This window comes from Babylonia areolata, chromosome 3 (assembly GCF_041734735.1).
Source record: "Babylonia areolata isolate BAREFJ2019XMU chromosome 3, ASM4173473v1, whole genome shotgun sequence".
NCBI classification, from domain to species: Eukaryota; Metazoa; Mollusca; class Gastropoda; order Neogastropoda; family Buccinidae; genus Babylonia; species Babylonia areolata.
In genome coordinates this window covers 44,387,858-44,408,751 of record NC_134878.1, presented here as the reverse complement: position 1 = coordinate 44,408,751, position 20,894 = coordinate 44,387,858, and the positions used below count along the sequence as shown (strand labels likewise).

The 20,894-nt window shown below is 38.9% G+C and overlaps 2 protein-coding genes across 5 annotated transcripts in view; both read left to right on the top strand.

The window, feature by feature from the left end:
• Positions 1–981: 981 nt before the first annotated feature.
• LOC143280008 (RING finger protein 11-like) lies at positions 982–14,368 on the top strand. The gene is made up of 3 exons (XM_076584449.1): positions 982–1,224; positions 4,511–4,668; positions 6,094–14,368. Exons 1-3 carry the CDS (start codon positions 1,102–1,104, stop codon positions 6,263–6,265), a joined length of 453 nt encoding a protein of 150 aa, XP_076440564.1. The 5' UTR covers positions 982–1,101; the 3' UTR covers positions 6,266–14,368.
• Positions 14,369–16,229: 1,861 nt separating this feature from the next.
• Positions 16,230–20,894, top strand: part of LOC143280007 (tRNA dimethylallyltransferase-like) — a 31,167-nt gene continuing 26,502 nt past the window's right edge. For 3 of the 4 annotated variants that reach the window (XR_013054982.1, XR_013054981.1, XM_076584446.1), the window contains exon 1: positions 16,230–16,378. Coding sequence is in view for 2 of the 4 variants with exons in the window: in XM_076584446.1 (XP_076440561.1) it covers positions 16,361–16,378 (18 nt within the window). In the remaining 2 variants the exon portion in view is untranslated. The remainder of the gene's footprint in view (positions 16,379–20,894) is intronic. The other variant, XM_076584447.1, reaches the window with a different exon arrangement.

Genomic DNA, 20,894 nt, shown 5'->3' with positions numbered 1-20,894 from the left:
ATTTTATAATGGTCTTGATAAAGGTCAAGGCCACAGCTCCAGCAAAATAGTGTTGTAAAACTGATCACTCAAGTGTATTAAAAAAAAAAAAAAAAAAAAAAAAAATTATCCCCATCGTATGTTAGACTGACGGATCCGTATGATTCGGATTATCGAATATGAGTTTCTGAAAATGTAGTTATCACGCTTCCTGGGTGACCTTGGCTCAAGGTCAATGCCTCAAAGAAAAAAAGAAAAAGATGTTTGCCTGCACACATGATGTTTTTTGTTTTTGCTTTTTGATGTGTGTAAAAGTTAGAAATGGCCTTAAAGCAACACAGATCATGCAAAGCTTTAAAACAGTTACAAGGGTATACAGATAAAACAACCCAACTGATTAGTTTCATACGTATTGACGAACAACGGAACTCATTGCTTCTATTTCTCTGATGAACTGTCGAATGATTTTCAACAAATATCAATTTGTGATGGCGACCATTAATTTCCCCTAAGTATGACCATTCCATGTGACCATCACTAAGATCACGGTTGAGTACATTCGCTTTTATTATCGCGTAACCTACTTTGTCCTCCCCATAACCCCTCCCCCTCCACACACACACACGCGTACTACAACACAGACGCAAACATCATCACAACAACATTTGCGCAACTGTATGCTGAATTTTGATAAGTCAAACAGCTGTTGTGTGTATACTTGTAGTATTTCTGACTGAACCCATTTGTTGCTTTGTTCAGGCAGACGTGACGCAAAAAGGTATTTATACGCAACATCCCGGAAAGTTATTGCATACGCTATTGAAGAAGATATGCTCAATTTATTCTTTTGTCTTCTGATTAAGTAATACTTTTTCACAAACATCATGAAATAGTTGTTCTAAGTGGCTGTATTTGAAATGCTTTAAAAATAAACGTCACTATGTTTTGTACGTCACAGCGCGGATGGTTTCTACCAGAAATGATGCGATCAGCTGTATGTTTTGGTCAGTCATCTGATAGAGCCATTCATTGGGAGAGGTATGGGTGAAAGAAAATCGACAGGCCTCTTAACACGCTGTTTGTAAGAGACAAGTGACTGGAGATCAGCTGCTAGCCATTAAAATGGGGAATTGTTTTAAATCGCAGAGCTCTGATGACATTTCTCTTTTACGTGGTAGTGATGTGCCAGATCAACAAAGCCAGCAAGTTGAGCCTCAACCAGTTGGACCTCCACCACCTTATCAAGTGGGTTGTTTGCACAAACTATCATGTTCAGTATGGTGATTACAGGCGTTGATATAAATCGTCTGTCACCTATTCTATAATTTCCTTAGTTTTGCCTCCAGATATGGCTTGATTTTACTCCTCGATCCTCAAACGCCTCATATCCAACGACTTAATCATTCATTGTGTCAGTGTATGGTAGCCGTGTGCTGAACTCGAAACTAAACCTAACAAAGGCCCAGTGCACAGGAAGATAAAAGTCCTCACCCCCCACCACCCCACCCCGCGAACTGAGAGAGTGGTGTCGTGAGACATTCCTTTGTTGTAGTGGGTTGTGTTGCATTTTTATATATATTCCATAATAAATAAATGAGTGTATATTGCTTGATTATAATATACATATTTTTTACTATTGTGGTTTTCATCCAGATATAAAAGACAAAGATATTTTCAGTATGCCAGAATAATCAACCTGATGATTGTGGGCATTACATCAAGAAGAAGTATTGTATAATTTCTTAACTTGATTATGTTTCCAAATGAATTCCAAAACATGTTTAATATGAATACGGAGCACCCCCTCTCAGTGCCTAATATGGTTTTCCTGGTGCATTGTGTGTGAGCTTCAGATTTCGTAAAGCTTGAAGTTATATTATAATTTGTGAAATGTTTGTCTTAGGCAGGAAAAACCAAAACTGAAACTTTTGAATATTGGTTGGTCCAAATGACATAAAACCAAACCAGGGGAAAATCAAATGGAAACACAAACACACCACACCACACTCATGGAAACACAAATACATAGTATACACATTTACACAGGGACATACACATACATACATGGTTGTACACACAAGGGACACGCACATATAAACAGACACACACTGCCACTGTGTGTGCATGCCATGTGCATATGTTTGAGTGGGGCGTGGGGGCAGGTCTAAAATATATTTATAGATCTGTGTGTGTCTGTAACTGGAAACTATATAATTTTTTTTTTTATGGTCTGATAAAGCTTAAGACCACAGCTCCAGGAAAGTTGTATTATAAAACTGATGAATGTATCTAAAAGAAAAAAAATAGAGATAAAAATATATCGCTTTTGTGTTAGACTGAGATAGTCTGAATCAGATTAATAATGGTTTTTTTTGTTTTTTGTTTTGTTTTTAATAAATATATATTACGCATCTTACGTGACCCTTGGTAAAAGGTCAATGTCACAATGAATAATTTTATTGCTGTTTGCCTGAGCAAATGGTGGTTTCTTGTAAAGTTAGAAATGACCTTGAAGCAGTGCAGATAAAAGCTTTAAGGCTTGAATAAGGGAAGAGATAAAAATAAAACTGAATTAAATAGTTTCATATATTTTGACAAACGAAGGAACTCATTGCTTCTATTTCTCTGGTATACACACACACACACACACTCTCTCTCTCTCTCTCTCTCTCTCTCTCTCTCTCTCTCTCTCTCACACACACACACACACACACACACACACACAAAATACACATACACTGCAACACAGACATGAACATGCATGCAGCACTAACACAGCTATGCGCTGAAATTAAAGATTGCCATGATGGTGAAACCAATCAGTTGTGTATATTTAAAAAATACACACACGGAGACATACACAAACATAAACACATACTTGTGCATGTGGGTGCTGAATACTGAAAGACACAGCACCTGAAGTAGCGAAAATGGATAAATGGAGAGAGTTCAGTACATTTGACTCAAATATATTTCAAATGCCCTTTCACTTTAGTTCACCTACAGTCATACTACTTCTGTTCATTTACAATTTTATTCAGAATACTAAACAAATCAGAACAGTTTCTTGATAGCAGCAATAAAGACTGAGGAAGGGTAGCATTCACATGAAAACATTTGTTTTCAGAAGCATTATCTTCTTGTCTGACGCAGTTTGTTATGAACAAATTCTGTACTTGAATTTAAATTCAGTGTATTGTCTAAGACAGTTCCAGTTGGAAGGTATTTGTATCCATTCACACACTGAACTTTCACACAGACTGACAGAGGGGGAGCGGAGAGGGTGTGTGTGTGTGGGGGGGGGGGGGGGGGTTCCAAAACAGGATAGATGTGTCATCTTAAGATAATACATCTATAACCAGCTGTCGGATGCCACGGTGAAGTGGTTAGCATTGCAAGTTGATGACAGTATGTGGGTTCGAACCCCATCAAACATGAAATGACCATCATTGTGGGAATCATTGGACCTCAGCTGGCCCCCTCCTGAGCTGAGTGTTTGGGGCTCAAAATCAAATGGATAGGGAGAGGTGTCCACTTAATGTATGTATGATTTTTTTTTTAGAGTGACATTCAGTGGTTCACATTTTTTTACCAGCATTGAGGATGTCTGAATCTCTGTGGTCTGGTTGATGCCAGTACAATACATGTTTTTGAAAACAAGTTATGGCCTTGTCTTGTACTGATTAGTCCCAAACCTGAACTGACCTCTGCATCAGCATAATCATTTTCCCCATTCTTATTCATCTTCAAATGCAGATAAATTGCCGCCAATCAGTGGACTTCTTGCCCAGCTGTTATGGTTGCCTCAGTTTCAATTTCCACATTGTGTTGAATTCTTAATCTTCTTGTCAAGGTCTTCATTGTCTGCAGATAAACAGGAAAGTCAAAGTGTCAGAGAGATGTGGGAGCAGCCTCCACTAGAGGGGGAACACTCATTCACTTAGGCTGGCTTAGCAACCAAGTGACTGTTGTCAATAAACCTAGAGGCTCAGTAGTTCTGTATAAATGGAACATGCACAGGTATTACTGAACACCACAAAAGTGATTCCCCCCAATGCAGTCATTTCTGATGTGTAGTCTCATGGTAATCTATCATTGATGGTTCCCAGTGCCAGTGTAGATGGCTTGGACTAGGGGAGATATGTTTGTAGAGGGACTTGGGATTGGCGGCATGGGGGTAATGTTGCTGAAACAGCGCAGATGACAGAGCAGCAAAAAACAACGACGAAGTCTTAGCAATAAGTGTAGACAGATCATTACGACTCTTAAACTTTCTAAATATGGTTCTGAAAGACTCACACAGATAGGAAAAAGAGCCATATTTGAAATTTTAATTTGATAGAAAGTTTTGATAACGCTGTTCCCAGAGGACCCACCCCTAGTTTTGCATGGTGGAGGTTGAATTGCTACCAGTCAGACAGGGGATGACAAAGCACTGCCTGAACTATTCATGTATTAGTGCTCCTGTTTGTAATGGTGTGAAATAATAAAACAAATATTGATCTTCTATATTCATATATATGTGGTGCAGGAAGCTGAGGTTGTTCCTGTCTACCATCCGTCACCAAATGTCAGCCGTCCAGCCACCCAGCTGACGGAGGAGGAGCAGATTAAGATTGCCCAGCGACTGGGACTGATCAATCATTTACCCATGGGGGTCTATGATGGCTGCAGCAAGAAAGCTAAAGAGTGAGTTGTTATTCTGGTTGGTTAGTCAGTCAGTGTGTGTGTGTGTGTGTGTGTGTGTGTGACTAATAATAGTATTTATACATGTTGTGTTTTGTTGTAAAACTGAAAGTTGAGTACATGTACCAGAGGAACTCTTCTAGATTTGTGAAATGACAGGGAAAAAAATGATGGGAAAGTCTTTCAGGATTGTCAAGGAATACCCGTTTTTATAATATTATATATTACATATTACTTTCTTGAATGTCAGGAGACAGTTTTACTACAGCATCCCAATGAGAGGTTGTCTGTAAATAGTACTTTATCTCCATGTCACTGACAAGCCACTGTGTTCCATATTATTATTAAATATTTGGAAAAAAAGAAGAAAAAAAAAGAAGCATCGGAATGTGATTGAACCAAGCACGTTAGGGTCAGAAGAAAGGAGACTAACTTGCAGCACTAAAACACATCTGCCAACCAAAATTAGTATTTAAACGTTTTTTTATGCTAAAAATTGATTACTGTATTTGGGGTGATAACACTTTCTAAATAATGTTATTTTGATGTACATAGTATCTTGTTGTTTTTTTTCATAGTAAAGGAGATGTTGCCATCACCTGAGGCAAGCCACAAAATGTAGCCGCTATATATCTGTGCACCGATGTACCTGCGCTAGGGTTACCAAACTCACTGAGAGCTATTGTTGATTCATTTTTAAAAAGAAGTTTATTCTAGTAAATCAAGTATCCACATCTATGGTGCAGTGTCATTGTGTTTTTTGTCCAGAATTTGTATTTCTTTTATTTAAATTGGGAACAAGAAAAATATCATGCTGTCTTCAAACCCAAATATATGTTCTGACAACTGGGAAGAGCCCAATTATGAATTTCTGGATCAGCAGTCTCAACAAAATTTCCTGTTCATTTTCCAGATATTATATACAGCTTAATCTGGAAGACTTGAACCTTAAGTGAAGTGGGTTTTTTTTTTATCCCCATTATGTTTAATCCAGATTTGGTATTGGCAGACAGCATTTTCAGGGAAAATGAATTTTGTGAACGGGGACACACACACACACACACACACACACACACACACACACACACACACACACACACACACACACACACACACACACACACACGCACACACACACACATATTGATGAGTGCCCATTGGCAGCTGTCAGTCAGCTCTACCAAGGTAGGCAGCCTGTTGAACAGATGACTACATGTTTGTAAAATTCAACTGCCAATTAGAGCTTAGAGCTTGGTCTCTGACCAAGGCTAGATGCCAAAATTATATCTTAAGCTGGAATAAGTCGTGAACAAGTGTTCTCAAAACCAGGCTTAATTTTCTGAATAACAAGTTCACTAGGATATTATAGACATATGTCACTGTCAGTAAAGTGCATTGCAACAGGGACTGTTTGTTTTCTGCTTGCAGGTGTGTGATCTGCATGTGTGAGTTCACTATGGGAGACATGCTACGGTTCCTTCCATGCATGCACATATATCACAAGGACTGTATTGATGACTGGCTCATGCGATCATTCACATGTCCTTCGTGTATGGAGCCTGTCGATGCTGCTCTCCTCACCACGTACGAGACCAGTTGATCAATAGGAACAGACAGCGCAGGAACACAAAGCGCAGTGAACTTTCCAAATCCGCGTCAGACGCACACACAATACCAGGGTGCTCCTGCCCTTCTGATCTTCAGAGCAAAGAATATGGAAACAATTGTGGTGTGAAACATGTTTGAATGCGAGAAGAAGAAAAGATGAATGTTTGATCCCCGAGTACTGGCTAAAAGTGAGGTATGAATATGAATATATATGATATATATGTATCTCTGTACACATGTTGAATTTGGCAGTTCGGATTTGTGCCTGTGTAAAGTTTGTTACATTAAATTCTTGTTGAATGTGCTGAGTGTGATTTCAGGCAGTGTTGCATATTTCCCATGTCACTTGGTAATTTTGTTGATATGTAACATTTGCCCTGGGAAAAAAAAAGTGCTGGTTATGCAAGAGATGTGTGGGTGTTTTGTAGTAAGTTTGCCTGGCAGTCTTTCTGAAGAGGGAGGAAGATCAGAAACGCTTGTTAAAATGCATATTTTAGTCAGTTTGCAGCACAGTTGGAAATAATACCTAAGGTATTGCTCCCCGCGCCCCCCCACCGTCCCCCCCCAAAAAAATCTCATTTAATTTTATTATGTTCTTTTAATTGATTTTTTTTTTTTTTTTTTTTTAGCAGAGGAAGCAAGAGTAGTTTCATACATGTGTAATAAATATAAAGCATACATGCGTGCTTTTCATTGGAAATAAATCAGCTGGACAGTTTCCGTTTGTAGCCACTATGATCTGGCCGGTATGATCTCTTTCTGCCCTTCCCTTTTCCTGTCCGTACCACAATGCACTTGGATTTGACAACTCATCGCAGGTAGTCAATGAGCAAGTACAGATGCACTGCTTGAGGTAAACGAAATATGACTTTTACAGATCTGAAGATCATCCACAAATAATGTTTTAAATCAACAGCCATTATTTTTGTCCTGGAACTATATTTCATTATCTTGAGATGATCGTCTCTTGTTGGTTTTCACTCTTTTAGTCTGTTTCTTTTTTTTTTCTTTGGTTATATAAGTGTGTAAAGATGAAGCTTATAGTGCTTATACCAGTTTTTATGTTGTTTCTATAGCTTTTTGTCATGGCAAAGGTGTGAAATATCATGATGCTTCTTTTTTGAAAGCATGTCAGATAACTCTTCTCTTTTTGATTCTATCAGTGCGTAATGACAAATTTGAATGAATTGTTGCCTAAAGACAAGCCATAGATTTCAACACTTGTGAAGGAATAAGAGTGTTTCTCAGATTTGCTATACAATGTTTTGGGTTGTAAATATCAAGGGCTATGTCATGTGTCATCAGATGTTTAATAATCAACTCTAATCACAGAATGTAAATGTTCGTATGCTGTCTGATTGCTTGGAATGCTTGTGTTAAGGTCGACTTTTGTAAAAATCATATCGTTTTTTATCCACTGATTCAGTGATTCTTTCTTGCCATAAAAAAAAAACAGAGCTTTCCCTTGATAAAATGAAAAGATGAAAATGATTTCTCAATTTGTGTCATGATTAAAAAAAAATTTTAATAAAAAAAGGTAAAGAGATATCAGTTGTGGAAATAAATATTTTTATCGTACATGTTGTGTATTGAGCTAGAAGTGTTTAATGCTGATCATTTTTTGAGAATTTCATTAAAGCTCTTTGAGCACTAGTTTTGAAACAGCTCTAAATCAGATATTTACAACTCTTGCTACACACAGGAATAAAGAGAAAAAAAAGGAAAAGAAGATCTATTATTAGTTTTAGTGAAGTTTGAAAAATGGACAAAAGCAGGTTTGGATTTGTATCCTTGTGTGCTTGTCTGTTTGCACAATTACACTGCTATTAAAGTATTATGTGAGTGCAGTGACAGGATACTTCACAGCTTGCTACGTTTGGTTTGTGGCAAAGTATTCTTCGGTTTCTGAAACTCTATTTCATCATTTTGTTTCACTGTTTCAGTCGCAATTATTGTCAGCATCCATTGTAACTCTTAGTCTTATTATCACACTAACTCGCTCAAACCACAAACAAAACAAAAGCAGACAGGAAAGGGTGTTTAAAAGAATCTACATTCTGGGAGTAACCACATTTTGTTTTGTGTTGTACAACAACTGGTGTGATTGAATTTTAACAGATTAAGAAATCCAGTCATTGTTGCTGTACTTTAAAGGTCTCAGACAAACCTTTGTGCATCATGTCTCATGTGAACAGGACACAACTTATGTCATCTATACAGTGGAGTTTACTTGTAGTTGTACACACAATAAGCTTCACAGGAAATACACAATTTAATATTTTGTGAATACCACTGTAAAAGGGAAATAACACAGTAAGCCTCACAGGAAATACTCAAGTTCATATTATGTAGATATCACTGTAAAAGGAGAGTGAGATAAACAAGGATATGGTCAATTTCTGGTTTACAGTGTCTTATGTAAAGCCTTTGCCTAGTCATGGAAGTTCTGTACAGAAAAATCTTACTCCGTAATCCATGAAAACAATGATCATGTATTTAAAGGTCTTAATTATTTTTCTTGGCAGTATTCCACAAACTCCTCTGACACCAAATCACTGTATTAAATGATGATATATTATTAATTTATTAGTGCTTATGAATGTTTATTACTACAGAAAAACAGATAAAAAGCCTCTCTGTGATGCAAAAGAATGGCAGTGGTCATGAAGCTTCCTTGTTTAGAATTAATGTGTTTGAAGCGTTTCATCAAGCTTAGCAGTTTTGTTGATTATGCTATCCAGTCCAGCTGTAGTGTATGTTGTATTTGGTTTCATAGGGAGATGCAGTTTTGACACTTGTCATAAAAATTTTGCATATGAACAAACTCTAGATATCACAACTGATACCAACCATCAGCACAGTGTTGATATGAATTTGTACTTCTCAGCTGAACACACTGGGGATCTCTCTGACAGAGGAATGAAAAAATGAAAAAGACAAACACCAAAGAACAGCATAATTGACTATACAGCAAGAGAGTGACCTGATCTTTTAGAACAAAATTTTATGTCATTTATCTCTAGATAAGACGTTAATGATAGCTGGCCTTTGAAAAAAAATTAATGTTTTTGTTAGCTTTACTGTATAGTCACGCTCAAAGGTTTTTGCTTCCTGTGAAGGCTATGAAGCCAGTTAAGCTTGGAGTATGCTGTTGCTAAAAGTGATCTCTAGCGCTACATTGCCTTGTCCTCTCTAGTGTATGCCTCGGGAGGGGGGGTTCAGCTTGTCAAACACTGGTAATAAAATCTTCAGGCCAATGCCAGAGCCATCAGTGTGTCGGAACTGTTGATTAGTGTTCAAATCTTCAGCTTACAAATAATAGGATTTTTAAATACTTATGGTCAAAGTATTTAAATTAGATTCCTCTAATTTTTCTTCTTCTTTTCTTGTGCTCCTCTGTCTCTGTGACACACACACACACACACTCGCACACACACACACACACACACACACACACGCTGAGTGTCAGTTTCAACTTCACTATGACTGTTCATCCGTTCACAAATGTTTTCCCTCACATCAGTTATGAGTAATCAGTGCCAGAATACATACAACATACAGTCAAAATGTCCATTTTATATGATGTTTGATTGATGATCTCTACTATATATTGGTTTTTAAGAATATCGTATGTCTGCTTTTGGTAATTTGCATGAAGTTGAACTGAAACATGATGAAATAGAACGTGTTTAGTCAATAATTTTTTTTAATAAAAAATGTATTGACAACAATTGTACTCAGTACACTCAGTACAGTCATCACATATACAAATTATTGGACTTAAAATAGCTCTATGCTGTTGTCCACATACTGCACCTGATCTTAGTTTATTCATCTGAGTGTGTGTGCGTGTGGCCATCTACACTGACAAGTTAATTTTAGAAAACAAAGCCATGTTGTAAGATTATGCTCATCAGATTTTTTTGTCCCAGTTTCTTCACATAAGGTTTCATTGTATGTGGCACCCCCATAGACTGTTTTCATAAAATCATCTTTGGTTTCTTTTTTTAAATGGTCTTTGCTTTTTTTGTTTATTGCTTTGCCATTCTTTGGGTCTTGTCAGTTATTTAGTTTTTCTCCTTTTTTTTCTTTTCTTTTTTTTTCTCGTTTGTTGCTTTGTTTTGTTTTTCCACCAGTTTTGACTGGATGAATGTGGTCATATTAATCCTGACTTGTGTGATGGTCATATTAATCCTGACTCTTCAACCTTAATTTGTGGGAACCTGTGTACTGTACTGGTTGGTGTCTGGAGCTTCCTGGGATGTGTTCGCAAGTGTTAAAATTCTTATAAAAAGTGTCACTTTTTTTCTTTTTATGAAAGACAAACGTTTTCTCTTCTCTTTTGTCAGTATTATGATAAAAACAGAAATAGACATGTTTTGTTTTGCATGAGTATAGGTATGAGTATCACTTCTGCTTTCAGATACTTATACACACACACACACGTGTAGATATATAGATATATATATATAGAGAGAGAGAGAGAAAGAGAGATAGGTAATGCATAACATGCTGATTACACACACATCCTCACACACTTTCGCTCTCTCTGTCCCTTTCTGTCACACACACACACAAATGTACACACACAGTGTATGCTCAAGATTACTGTAGAGCTGTCAGTTTCGAAAAAATCTGTTCAGTGTGTATGTTTTGTTTTATCTTCATTGGTTTGCTAATGCATACAATTTCTAAAAAAAACACAAAAAACAATGTCACACCAACACATTTTGGTGTCGTATACTGTACCATGTCAAACTGATGCAAACCTGTTTAATTTGTAATGAAAGAAAACACACACACACACCATCATCATCATCATCATCGTTGTCGTCATAGGTCTCCTAACCCCGGGTGAGGGTGTGAAGGCACCACCCAGACAATCTAACGCCACACACACACACACACACACACACACACACACATACACACTGTTAAATTTGAATTTGTTACCTTAAAACCACCAGACTCAAAATCTGTGACAAATCAGAGTTGGTAATTTGTGCAACCATTTCAGCAGGGTTGAGTAATCAATTGCTGTCTTCATATTCTTTAAGAAATGTCACTCACAGAAATGTTTGATAAATTTCCATGAAAAGTGTTGCAGCTAACATCTTTTGTTGATGTTTTTAACAGTACCCTTTATTCAATTTGCCTTTCCTTCAGTAATCTTTTTGTTGATTCTGTCGTTGCTTCCTTGTTCTCTTTTGATAGAAACATGCCATTGGTAATGAAATTGGCATATTCATAACAATTCTGTGCATGTAGCTGAAGACACGCATTCATTTTGTGCATAATTCACCACAAAAAAACCCAACAACAAACGAACAAAAGAAAACTAACAACCAATATCTACCACTACCAGTATACATGGCATTGTTTTTATCCTTCAGTTTGTACAGAGGATATAAATATGTTGATCAGGATGCAACTGGAATTGTATAGTAAATATTCATGACAATTGAAATTTAGTCATTCTAGTCTCTTAAGCCTTTTGTTGTGACGACTGCGTAATTCTATGCATTTGCATTTTTCCTTGTTTGTTTTTCCTTGTCTTTTATTTTTTGTTTGTTTGTTCTTTCAGGTTAACTATTGGTTTTACATAGGATTTTTTTTTTTAATCTACAAAGATGTCATTGTCTCCTGTCTGATAGTTTGTGAGAACAAATTTGGATAGTGGAGAAGGAGAAATAGGTTCTGAAATGTGTTTTAACTGAGGGTTTGTATTGTTGGTTTGTTTTTACATGTTCATTGAGCTATAATATGTTTCCTCAAGAGTATTTTACCTTCCATTGATTGACATGTATGTGTTCAAGAACACCCTCACCTTTTTGCCCCCACCCTGTCCTGTCTGTTTTTTTGTTGTTTTTTGTTGTTGTTTTTGAAACAGTTGTTGTAATTTGTATGTCATAGGAAAAATACACAGGATGCTGAACATCCTTCTCCTTAGAAAAGAAGAAAACAAGAAGTAGTATTCTGTCTGTGGTGGACAGGCTTTTTTGCTGGTGGTATGTTTGAAGCAAGATCCTGCACTGGTTATTTTATTTTTGCCAGCGTTGTTGTTGTTGTTTTTCCAGGGAAAGGATGCTTATATCTTTATAAAGGTTTAATTGTGTTTAATGATATTTCACATTTTCTTCTTTCTTAGTCATGTAGATTTAAAAGCTGTAGTGATTAGATATGTATTTATTCATTTTATGCAGTGCACAATTAGCGTTTCATTGGGTCGCCACTTAGGGGTTTTTTTCCCTAATTTTTGTTGTTTATAATCATTGTTCTTTTGGTAATCATTTCATGATTGATTGTTGAAGTTCTTGAATCTGTTCTTTAGATATGATCAGTCACATCAAGCACTTGTCATTCAGACGAATCTCTGTTCAGCTCCACAGTAAGAAAAATGAAGTGAAAATATTTGGAGATTCATTTCATTTTACAACCCTCTGTTCACTTGGATACAGTGATGCAAAACCTACATGATCTGTTGTAAAAAGACTTCAGTCTGTCTGAGATGTTAAGGTGCATCTCAGTGATGACTTTACACCTACTTTTGGTTTGGTCATACTGTTAAAGAGAAGACAAAAATCCCTTAACAAAAACAAAAACAAAATTAACAACAAACAACCAACACATACCCAGAGATTCCAGATATGGTGAACAACATGGAGCAACAGAAATTGTTGCAGAAAGGAGCCTTTAACCTGCATTGTTGTTTGAGTGATACAACTGTGTTTTTATTTTTATTATTATTGTTATTATCATTGTCATCACTAGTATCCCTGCTGTTTAATTTCTATAGATTGTTTTTATATTGTTATCAACAGTTCAGTAACATTTGAATATTTCCTTGAGCTCTCTCTTTGAACTAGTTTGTCTTTTTTATTTTGAGTTCAATCCAAGGTTAATATGAAAAGAGTGATAATATATATACATACAAGTCCGTTTTTAAACAAATATATGATTACAACTTCTGCCTGAAGTTATGTTTTAAATCAAAAGTTATTGCTTGTCTCTTTGGTAGAATTTACAAGTAACACTAAAGTTACTGTTCTGTTGCTCCTATAATTTAATTCAATTGTCCATTCTCATCTGTCTCAGACATGTGTGTTTGCACAGATGCCTGTGCACACAGTCACATACACACACACCTAGACAAAGCTAAACTGATTTCAATGCATTTCATGTAGTTGCAGACATAAATCTGTACTTGCCAGCTAAGGAACTTCATTACTACAACTTGAAAGAATCCTTGAATCCTAATTCACAGATAAAAATGGCAAATTATTGAGTTGAAACAACATTTAACAACATAAACAACATTCAATGAACTCAGTGTGCAGAAAAAACCCCAACAAATTATGTAGTTGAGAGTTGTCATTTTTATGGAAAGTTGAGCTTTCCGTTGCAAAATGTATTTTGGTCAACAGCACTGCGCAGTGTCAATGGCAAAGGACAGAATAAATTGTATAGCAAGGGATGCAAGAGAAGGTTTTCACATACTGGACTTCATGAAAGCAATGTTGAAAATTGGTTCGGCTGATGCCTGTGTGAATGCTCTGCAGTTTATAGTATGACAAGGTGAACTGAATGATATGCTCTGTTCGAAAAATAGTATAGTAACAAAAGTGTGGACAGCTTCATTCAAGGTGATAACTAGTCAGCAGCCCGCATTCAGAATACCAACTACAGATCATGTTGTTTTGCTGAAAGAAAAGTAACATCACAAGAGCCAGTTCAGCATAAAGAAAATAAAAGTGCAAAGCTCAGTAACAACACTTTCTTCTTTCACACATCAAGTTATGTCTTTTAATTGACCACAGCAGTCACTGATATTTGTGACAGTGAAAAAATTTTAAAAAATAAAAAAAGAGACAAAATTCATTAGGTTTCATTATTTCCTTTTATTTGATCTGATTTTCTGCAGCAGTTTCTCTTCATCAGATTATTCTTTTGTTGCTGGGGTCTTTCTCTGTTGGGTAGCTAAGGGGGCTGCATATAGCTCTTGAAATATATAGTTTTTAACATATCAACTTTTGACAGAAAATGATGGTGTTGTCTTTTGTTTACCACAAACATGGAATAAAGTATTGAAAATGGATCAACTTGATTTTTTGGCTTCTCTGTCTCTTTTGTGTTTGTGTGTCCTTTTTTTTCTTCTTTTTTTGTATGTTTGTTTTGTTCTATGTTCCTTGGTCTGCCCATCTCTGTATATATATATATATATATATATATATATATATATATGTGTGTGTGTGTGTGTGTGTGTGAAAAACAGATACACACACACACATTTACACCTTTCTGTTGTCAGTGAAAGAACGGGGAACAAAATGTGTGTAGTAAGATAAGCCCAAAGAACACAAAAATTAATGAATAATAGTCCACCTGCATGAGGTTGGTTCTAAACACATGCAACTACTTCATCCACTTTAGTTGTTTCAACATTAAATTTCAGTTCCAGTAGCTCAAGGAGGCGTCACTGCGTTCACAGGCAGCAGAGAACTTGTCGACACTGTGTTGCATGTCAGCTTCGGAGGCAGCGTTGAGAGCGCAGTCATCAGCAAACAGGAAGTCGTTGACGGTGTCTGTCCTCACCTTGGTTTTTGCTTGAAGCCTCCTGAGGTTAAAGGGTGAGCCATCTGTGTGGTACCTGATGCCAATGCCTACGTCAGCGTCTCTGAAGGCATCTGTCAGTTTTCAGTTTCAGTAGCTCAAGGAAGCGTCACTGCGTTCGGACAAATCCATATACGCTACACCACATTTGCCAAGCAGATGCCTGACCAGCAGCGTAACCCAACGCACTTAGGCCTTGAGAAAGAAAAAAAAAATATATATATATATATATAAGTAAAATAAAATTAAATAAAAAGAAATAAGTAAATAAATAATAGATAAATACATAAAAAAGAACTACTACTAATAATAATAATATAAGGCGCAAAAACTTTGTCAACTATAAGTGTACAAAAATAAAAATAAATAAGATAGAATAAAATAAATAAAACATGGAGCAGTCGAGGATTCTTCAGTCCAGTCCGTTAAGCTGTAGGCCATGGTGACTAACTGGCACATGGGTGAGTTTGAAAAGAAAGCCCATCACATGAATGTTTAGTTTACCATGGATTTTGCATTTTCTTCTCATTCTTCCATTTACTCATGTGTTTCTGTTGTTTGTTGTTGTTGCTCTTTTTATTACATTTTATTCTAAACATGTCTAAACCATGCCACATCTTTTATTCTGTACCTTAAAAAAAATTTCCAAAGAATTTGGATGAAAGCAGTGTACAGTTCAGTTAAGTATCTCAAAGAGGCATAACAGCATTCAGACAAATCCGTATACACAACACCACATCTGCTAAGCAGATGTCTGACTAGCAGCGTAACCCATCTCGCTTAGTCAAGCATTGAAAACAGTGTACAATGTAACTGTATTGCACAGAGTTTTAGTTGAACTCATTACATAGAATGTATACAGCAACAAGGAAGTAATGTGAAACAGAGGGATGGAAACACCAGGAAGTACCAGGACCGACTGTGACATTGGATCCTGCACACAACACAATTATATGTACTGTAGTGTCCATGAATGGCCAGACATCGCAGTTATTTTTAAAACAGTTTCGTTCTAAATTGTGATTGACTGTTATAGGTGGATATTGTTAGGTATCACCTAGGATTCACGAAAATGTGAAAAAATACACTTCATACACTGGTTGCTATGGAGACGATTCAAAATGGCCGACAAAGAAAGAAAATTAAAGCTCTACAACTACAAAACTATCAAAGGTACTTCAGGTGTGTTTGTTTTTTGTTGTTGTTTTTTTAAAAATATATTATTACCATAACTCTATTTCTAGGTTAGGATAGCATCATATCTAAAATAATGAATTTTTCAACATAAAAAAAAAAAATCAAAATGACACGAACAGAAAGTGTCATACCTAACGATATCCACCTATAATAGTTAATCACAATTTAGAATGAAACTGTTATAGAAAATAGCCGCCATGTCTGGCCTATTAAACTGGCATAAACTGCGTGGGCGGCAGTGTTTGCGTGATTTGGTGATGTTTGTCATCAATCAGTGTGCATGGGTACATACATGCTTGTAAGTATGTGCGCGCTCCTGTGTGTGTGTGTGTGTGTGTGTGTACGGGAGCGTGTCGATACTCCCCCGTGTCAATACTCCCCCGTACACACACACGTGTGTGTGTGTGTGTGTGTGTGTGTGTGTGTGTGTGTGTGTGTGTTGTTGTTGTTGTTGTTGTTGTTGTTGTTGTTGTTTTCTTCTTCTTCTTCAGTTTAGCGTCTTTTAGCCATAAGTGTTATTTGACAAAGATAGGCGGGAAAAGACGGCTACTGGTGAGGGAAAAGTAACTGTTCATGTGTGTGTATGTGTGTGTGTGCGTGCGTGCGTGCGTGCGTGCGTGCGTGTGTGTGTGTGTGTGTGTGTGCCTTTAGGAAATCGTTATATCATGCACGGAATTTAACATAACTAATCATCAGTGGTTTAAAAAGACGTACACACATAAATAAACAAATATAAATCTCCATGCCTCCCTCACCCCTCTCTTGGTGTGTGTGTGTGTGTGTGTGTGTGTGTGTGTGTGTGTGTGTGTGTGTGTTGAAGTCACTTATTATTCAATCCAGTGCATGACAGGACTTTATCCTTAAGACTCTACAGATTACACTTTGATCATGATGAAGAATTAGACAGAGACAGGAGGGTGGTGTGGAGAGGGACGGATATTACTCAGTCAGTTGTCGAATATTGGCAGTAAGGGGAGTGAACGTGGATGTTCCCTCTGTTAGGCGAAGGGCAGTAATTTCCGACCAAATCATTAGTTGTTGTTTGTTTGTTTTTTCCATGACTACATAATCCTTTGATTTCTGCGCTTCACATGCAAAAGTTCAGCACAATGCAAAAGCATTGTTTGCTGATCAGTATACACGCTGAGCGCAACTGAGTAACTTTACTGATGCATCACACCTTATCTTTTTGTCATGTAACGTCTCATATAATTTTATAAATAAGGTAATTGTGCAAGATTTTTTTTTTTTTTTCAACAAAATATGATAATCATGCCAAATAGAATTATGCAAGAACATTATATGAAATGAATATGGGGCTTTAGTAACATGGATAAAGCAGTAAAGATGGGGAAGTTAAAAGAAATCCCCAAAGGAAATATGCTAAAAGTCTGCAAAAGTGGATACACCAGGACATTATGAGTATTTTAATTTGGTTGGGTGGCATTGTAGGGGAGAAATACTGGCCAAATTTAGTTCTGAGTTAGGGCGATCTCTGTGGGGATCACACTCTACAACTCTACTCCTCCGTTCTTTGGAGGAAAATGTGTGGGTTTTTTTTGTTTTTGTTTAAATTATATGTCTGTGGGTGAATAGGTCAGGTGGGAGGTAAGTCAGGGGAGTGAGAGTAGGACAGGGAGGATGTGGGGGGGTATGGTGGGGGGTTAGAGAGAATAGTGGGGTGGAGGTAGATAGAGGGTAGGGTAATTAGAACAGTGGGGACATAGGGGTGGGTGAGGATGAGGAGGTCTAGAGAGCACATAAGGGGGGGAGAGTAGTACAGGTGGGAAGATGGGGCAGTTGGAGAGTAGGATGGGGGAGGGTAGAACCATGTGGGAGATGGGATCAGGCATGAGAGGGGAAAATAGGACAGGGTGGGGGGATTAGGTGGGAGGGAATCACACCCAAATAAATGACATAGTAGGTACAAATAAGAACAAAATAGTGTTCTGGAACAGAACCCCATCCCCCCACCCCCCCAAAAAAAACCACAACAAAACAAAAACAAACAAAAAACAAAAACCACAATTGAAACAACATAAACTAATAAGAGATTTGCGACACTTTGGCACATTGTCATTAGCTTAAAAGTAAATGTGACAGGGGGTAATTTGCCTTTTTTTTTGTCATTCGTCTCCAAGGTTTGGACATAAAACAAAGTACAGATAAATCATATAGAAAAATATTTACGCATGTAACATCGATACACATCATATCAATACGAATACATCAAATAATTACAATGTCGACATTGACCATCCAAATGTAACCCTTCCTTTTTTGTCTATGCTTTTTTCTCATAGAACCCACACTAATTTTTAATTGACTAATGAGTATTTGGACCGATGATGGACGTATTCCGTATATTTATTGCCTCAGATACATATTTTGCTAGTGAAAGTATCATATCTTCATTTTCTGTCATTGTGTGGTTCGTCCGTCGGGATCGACGAGGACCATCTAGTCATCCTGGGGGTGGGTGGGGTGGGCTCTGTGGGTGCGCAGATGACTGGTCAGGCCAATCCGCGCCGGAAGGTTCTGACGCAGTGTGGACAGGGGATGGTGGCGGCTGTCGGGGACTTGCTGGCACTGCTTTTCCTGGCCTGTCTGCGTTGCTCTGCTGCAGCGATTCTGTTGGCCTCACAGGATTTGGCGCCCTTGTGGACAGCTGAACGCCACTTTGGTCTGTCCATTGCATTCAGCTCCCATGTGTCGTGGCTAATGTTGAAGGCCTTCAGAGAAGCTTTCAGAGTGTCTTTGAAGCGCTTCTTTTGGCCTCCATGGGAGCGCTTGCCATGTTGGAGTTCGCCGTACAGCAGTTTCTTGGGGAGCCGGTGGTCTGGCATGCGAGCTACATGGCCTGCCCAGCACAGCTGGGCCTGCATCAAGATGGTGTAGATGCTGGACAAGTTTGCACGAGTGAGCACCTCTGTGTCAGGGATCTTCTCTTGCCACTTTATGCCAAGAAGTTTTCTGAGGCTGGTGGTGTGGAAGTGGTTCAGCTTTTTGGCGTGGCGTTTGTAGACCGTCCATGATTCACATCCATAGGGCAGTGTGGTGAGAACTTTGTATACTTTGAGCTTCGTCTCCAGGGTGATGCCTCTCCTGTTCCAAACGTTCTTATGGAGTCTGCCGAAGGCAGCGCTGGCTTTGGCGAGTCTGGCATTCACCTCGTCGTCGATGACAACTGTGCGAGAGAGTGTACTGCCCAGGTATGTGAACTTGTCCACCGCGTTCAGTCATTGCCCGTTGATGAAGATGTTTGGTTCAACGTAAGGCTTTCCTGGAGCTGGCTGGTGCATCACCTCAGTCTTCTTTGTGCTGATTGTGAGGCCAAAGTTGTCACAGGCAGCAGAGAACTTGTCGACACTGTGTTGCATGTCAGCTTCGGAGGCAGCGTTGAGAGCGCAGTCATCAGCAAACAGGAAGTCGTTGACGGTGTCTGTCCTCACCTTGGTTTTTGCCTGAAGCCTCCTGAGGTTAAAGGGTGAGCCATCTGTGCGGTACCTGATGCCAATGCCTACGTCAGCGTCTCTGAAGGCATCTGTCAGCATGGCTGAAAACATGAGACTGAACAGGGTGGGGGCAAGAACACACCCTTGCTTGACTCCGTTGGAGACAGGGAATGGTTCTGAAGTCTCTCCGTTGTCTTGGACTCGGGCCAGCATCCCATCGTGTAGTTGCCGTATGATGGTGATGAACTTTCTGGGACACCCGTACTTTGCCATGATTCTCCAAAGGCCATTTCTGCTAACAGTATCGGAGGCCTTGGTCAGATCGACATACGTTGAGTAAAGGTTGGCGTTCTGTTCCTGACACTTCTCCTGGAGCTGCCTGGCAGCAAACACCATGTCGATAGTCCCGCGTTCTTTCCGGAAGCCACATCGGCTCTCTGGTAGGAGACCTTGCTCAAGGTGCGCTATGAGACAGTTGAGTAGCACTCTGGCCAGAGTCTTGCCTGCGACGGACAGCAGGGATATTCTACGATGGTTGTCACAGGCCTGACGATTTCCTTTGCGCTTTTACAGGTGTATGATGGAAGCGTCTTTGAAGTCCTGTGGAACTGCCTCATGCTGCCAGATGAGCTGGAACAGCTGATGAAGCTTCTCAGTCAGCGCCATACCACCTTCTTTGTAGACCTCAGCTGGAATGGAGTCTGAGCCATTGGATAGCAGACGGATAGCTTTCTGGGTCTCCTCCAAAGTTGGAATGGCATCCAACGACTCACTGACTGGCACCTGGGGGAGTCGGTCGATGGCTTCATCATTGATGGTGGAGGGGCGGTTCAGTACGCTGTCAAAGTGTTCAGCCCATCTCTCAAGGATCCCGTCCTTGTCAGTGATCAGGGTAGAACCATCAGCACTGAGGAGTGGAGCAGATCCGGAGGTGGTGGGACCGTAGACTTCTTTCAGGCCGTTATAGAAGTTCTTCATGTCGTTCCTGTCTGCAAAGCCCTGGATCTCATCAGCTTTGTTGCTCAACCAGGAATCCTGCATCTGCCGCAGCTTCAGCTGGATGGTGCTGCGTGCGCTCTTCAGTATGTCTTTCTTTGACTGTGACTTGGGATCTTCAATGTGGGCTCTGTAGGCTTGGCGTTTGTCTTCTAGCAGCTGCTTGATCTCAGTGCAGTTCTCATCAAACCAGTCTTTGTGCTTCCTGACAGAAGGCCCCAGGCACTCCATGGCAGTGTTGTACACCGTCTCATGCAGTGCGCCCCATGCTGCCTCCACATTCTGGTTGTCCAGCACGGTGGACTCAAGGCGTTCCTCCAGGGTGTCAGCAAAGCTCTGCTTGATGTTGCCTAGCTCCAGCTT

Coding starts and splice junctions, on each gene's coding strand:
- LOC143280008 (XM_076584449.1), top strand. CDS start 1,102: ATGGGGAATTGTTTTAAATCGCAGAGCTCTGATGACATTTCTCTTTTA. Junction 1,225..4,510: donor GACCTCCACCACCTTATCAA/GTGGGTTGTTTG, acceptor TATGTGGTGCAG/GAAGCTGAGGTTGTTCCTGT. Junction 4,669..6,093: donor TGCAGCAAGAAAGCTAAAGA/GTGAGTTGTTAT, acceptor TTCTGCTTGCAG/GTGTGTGATCTGCATGTGTG.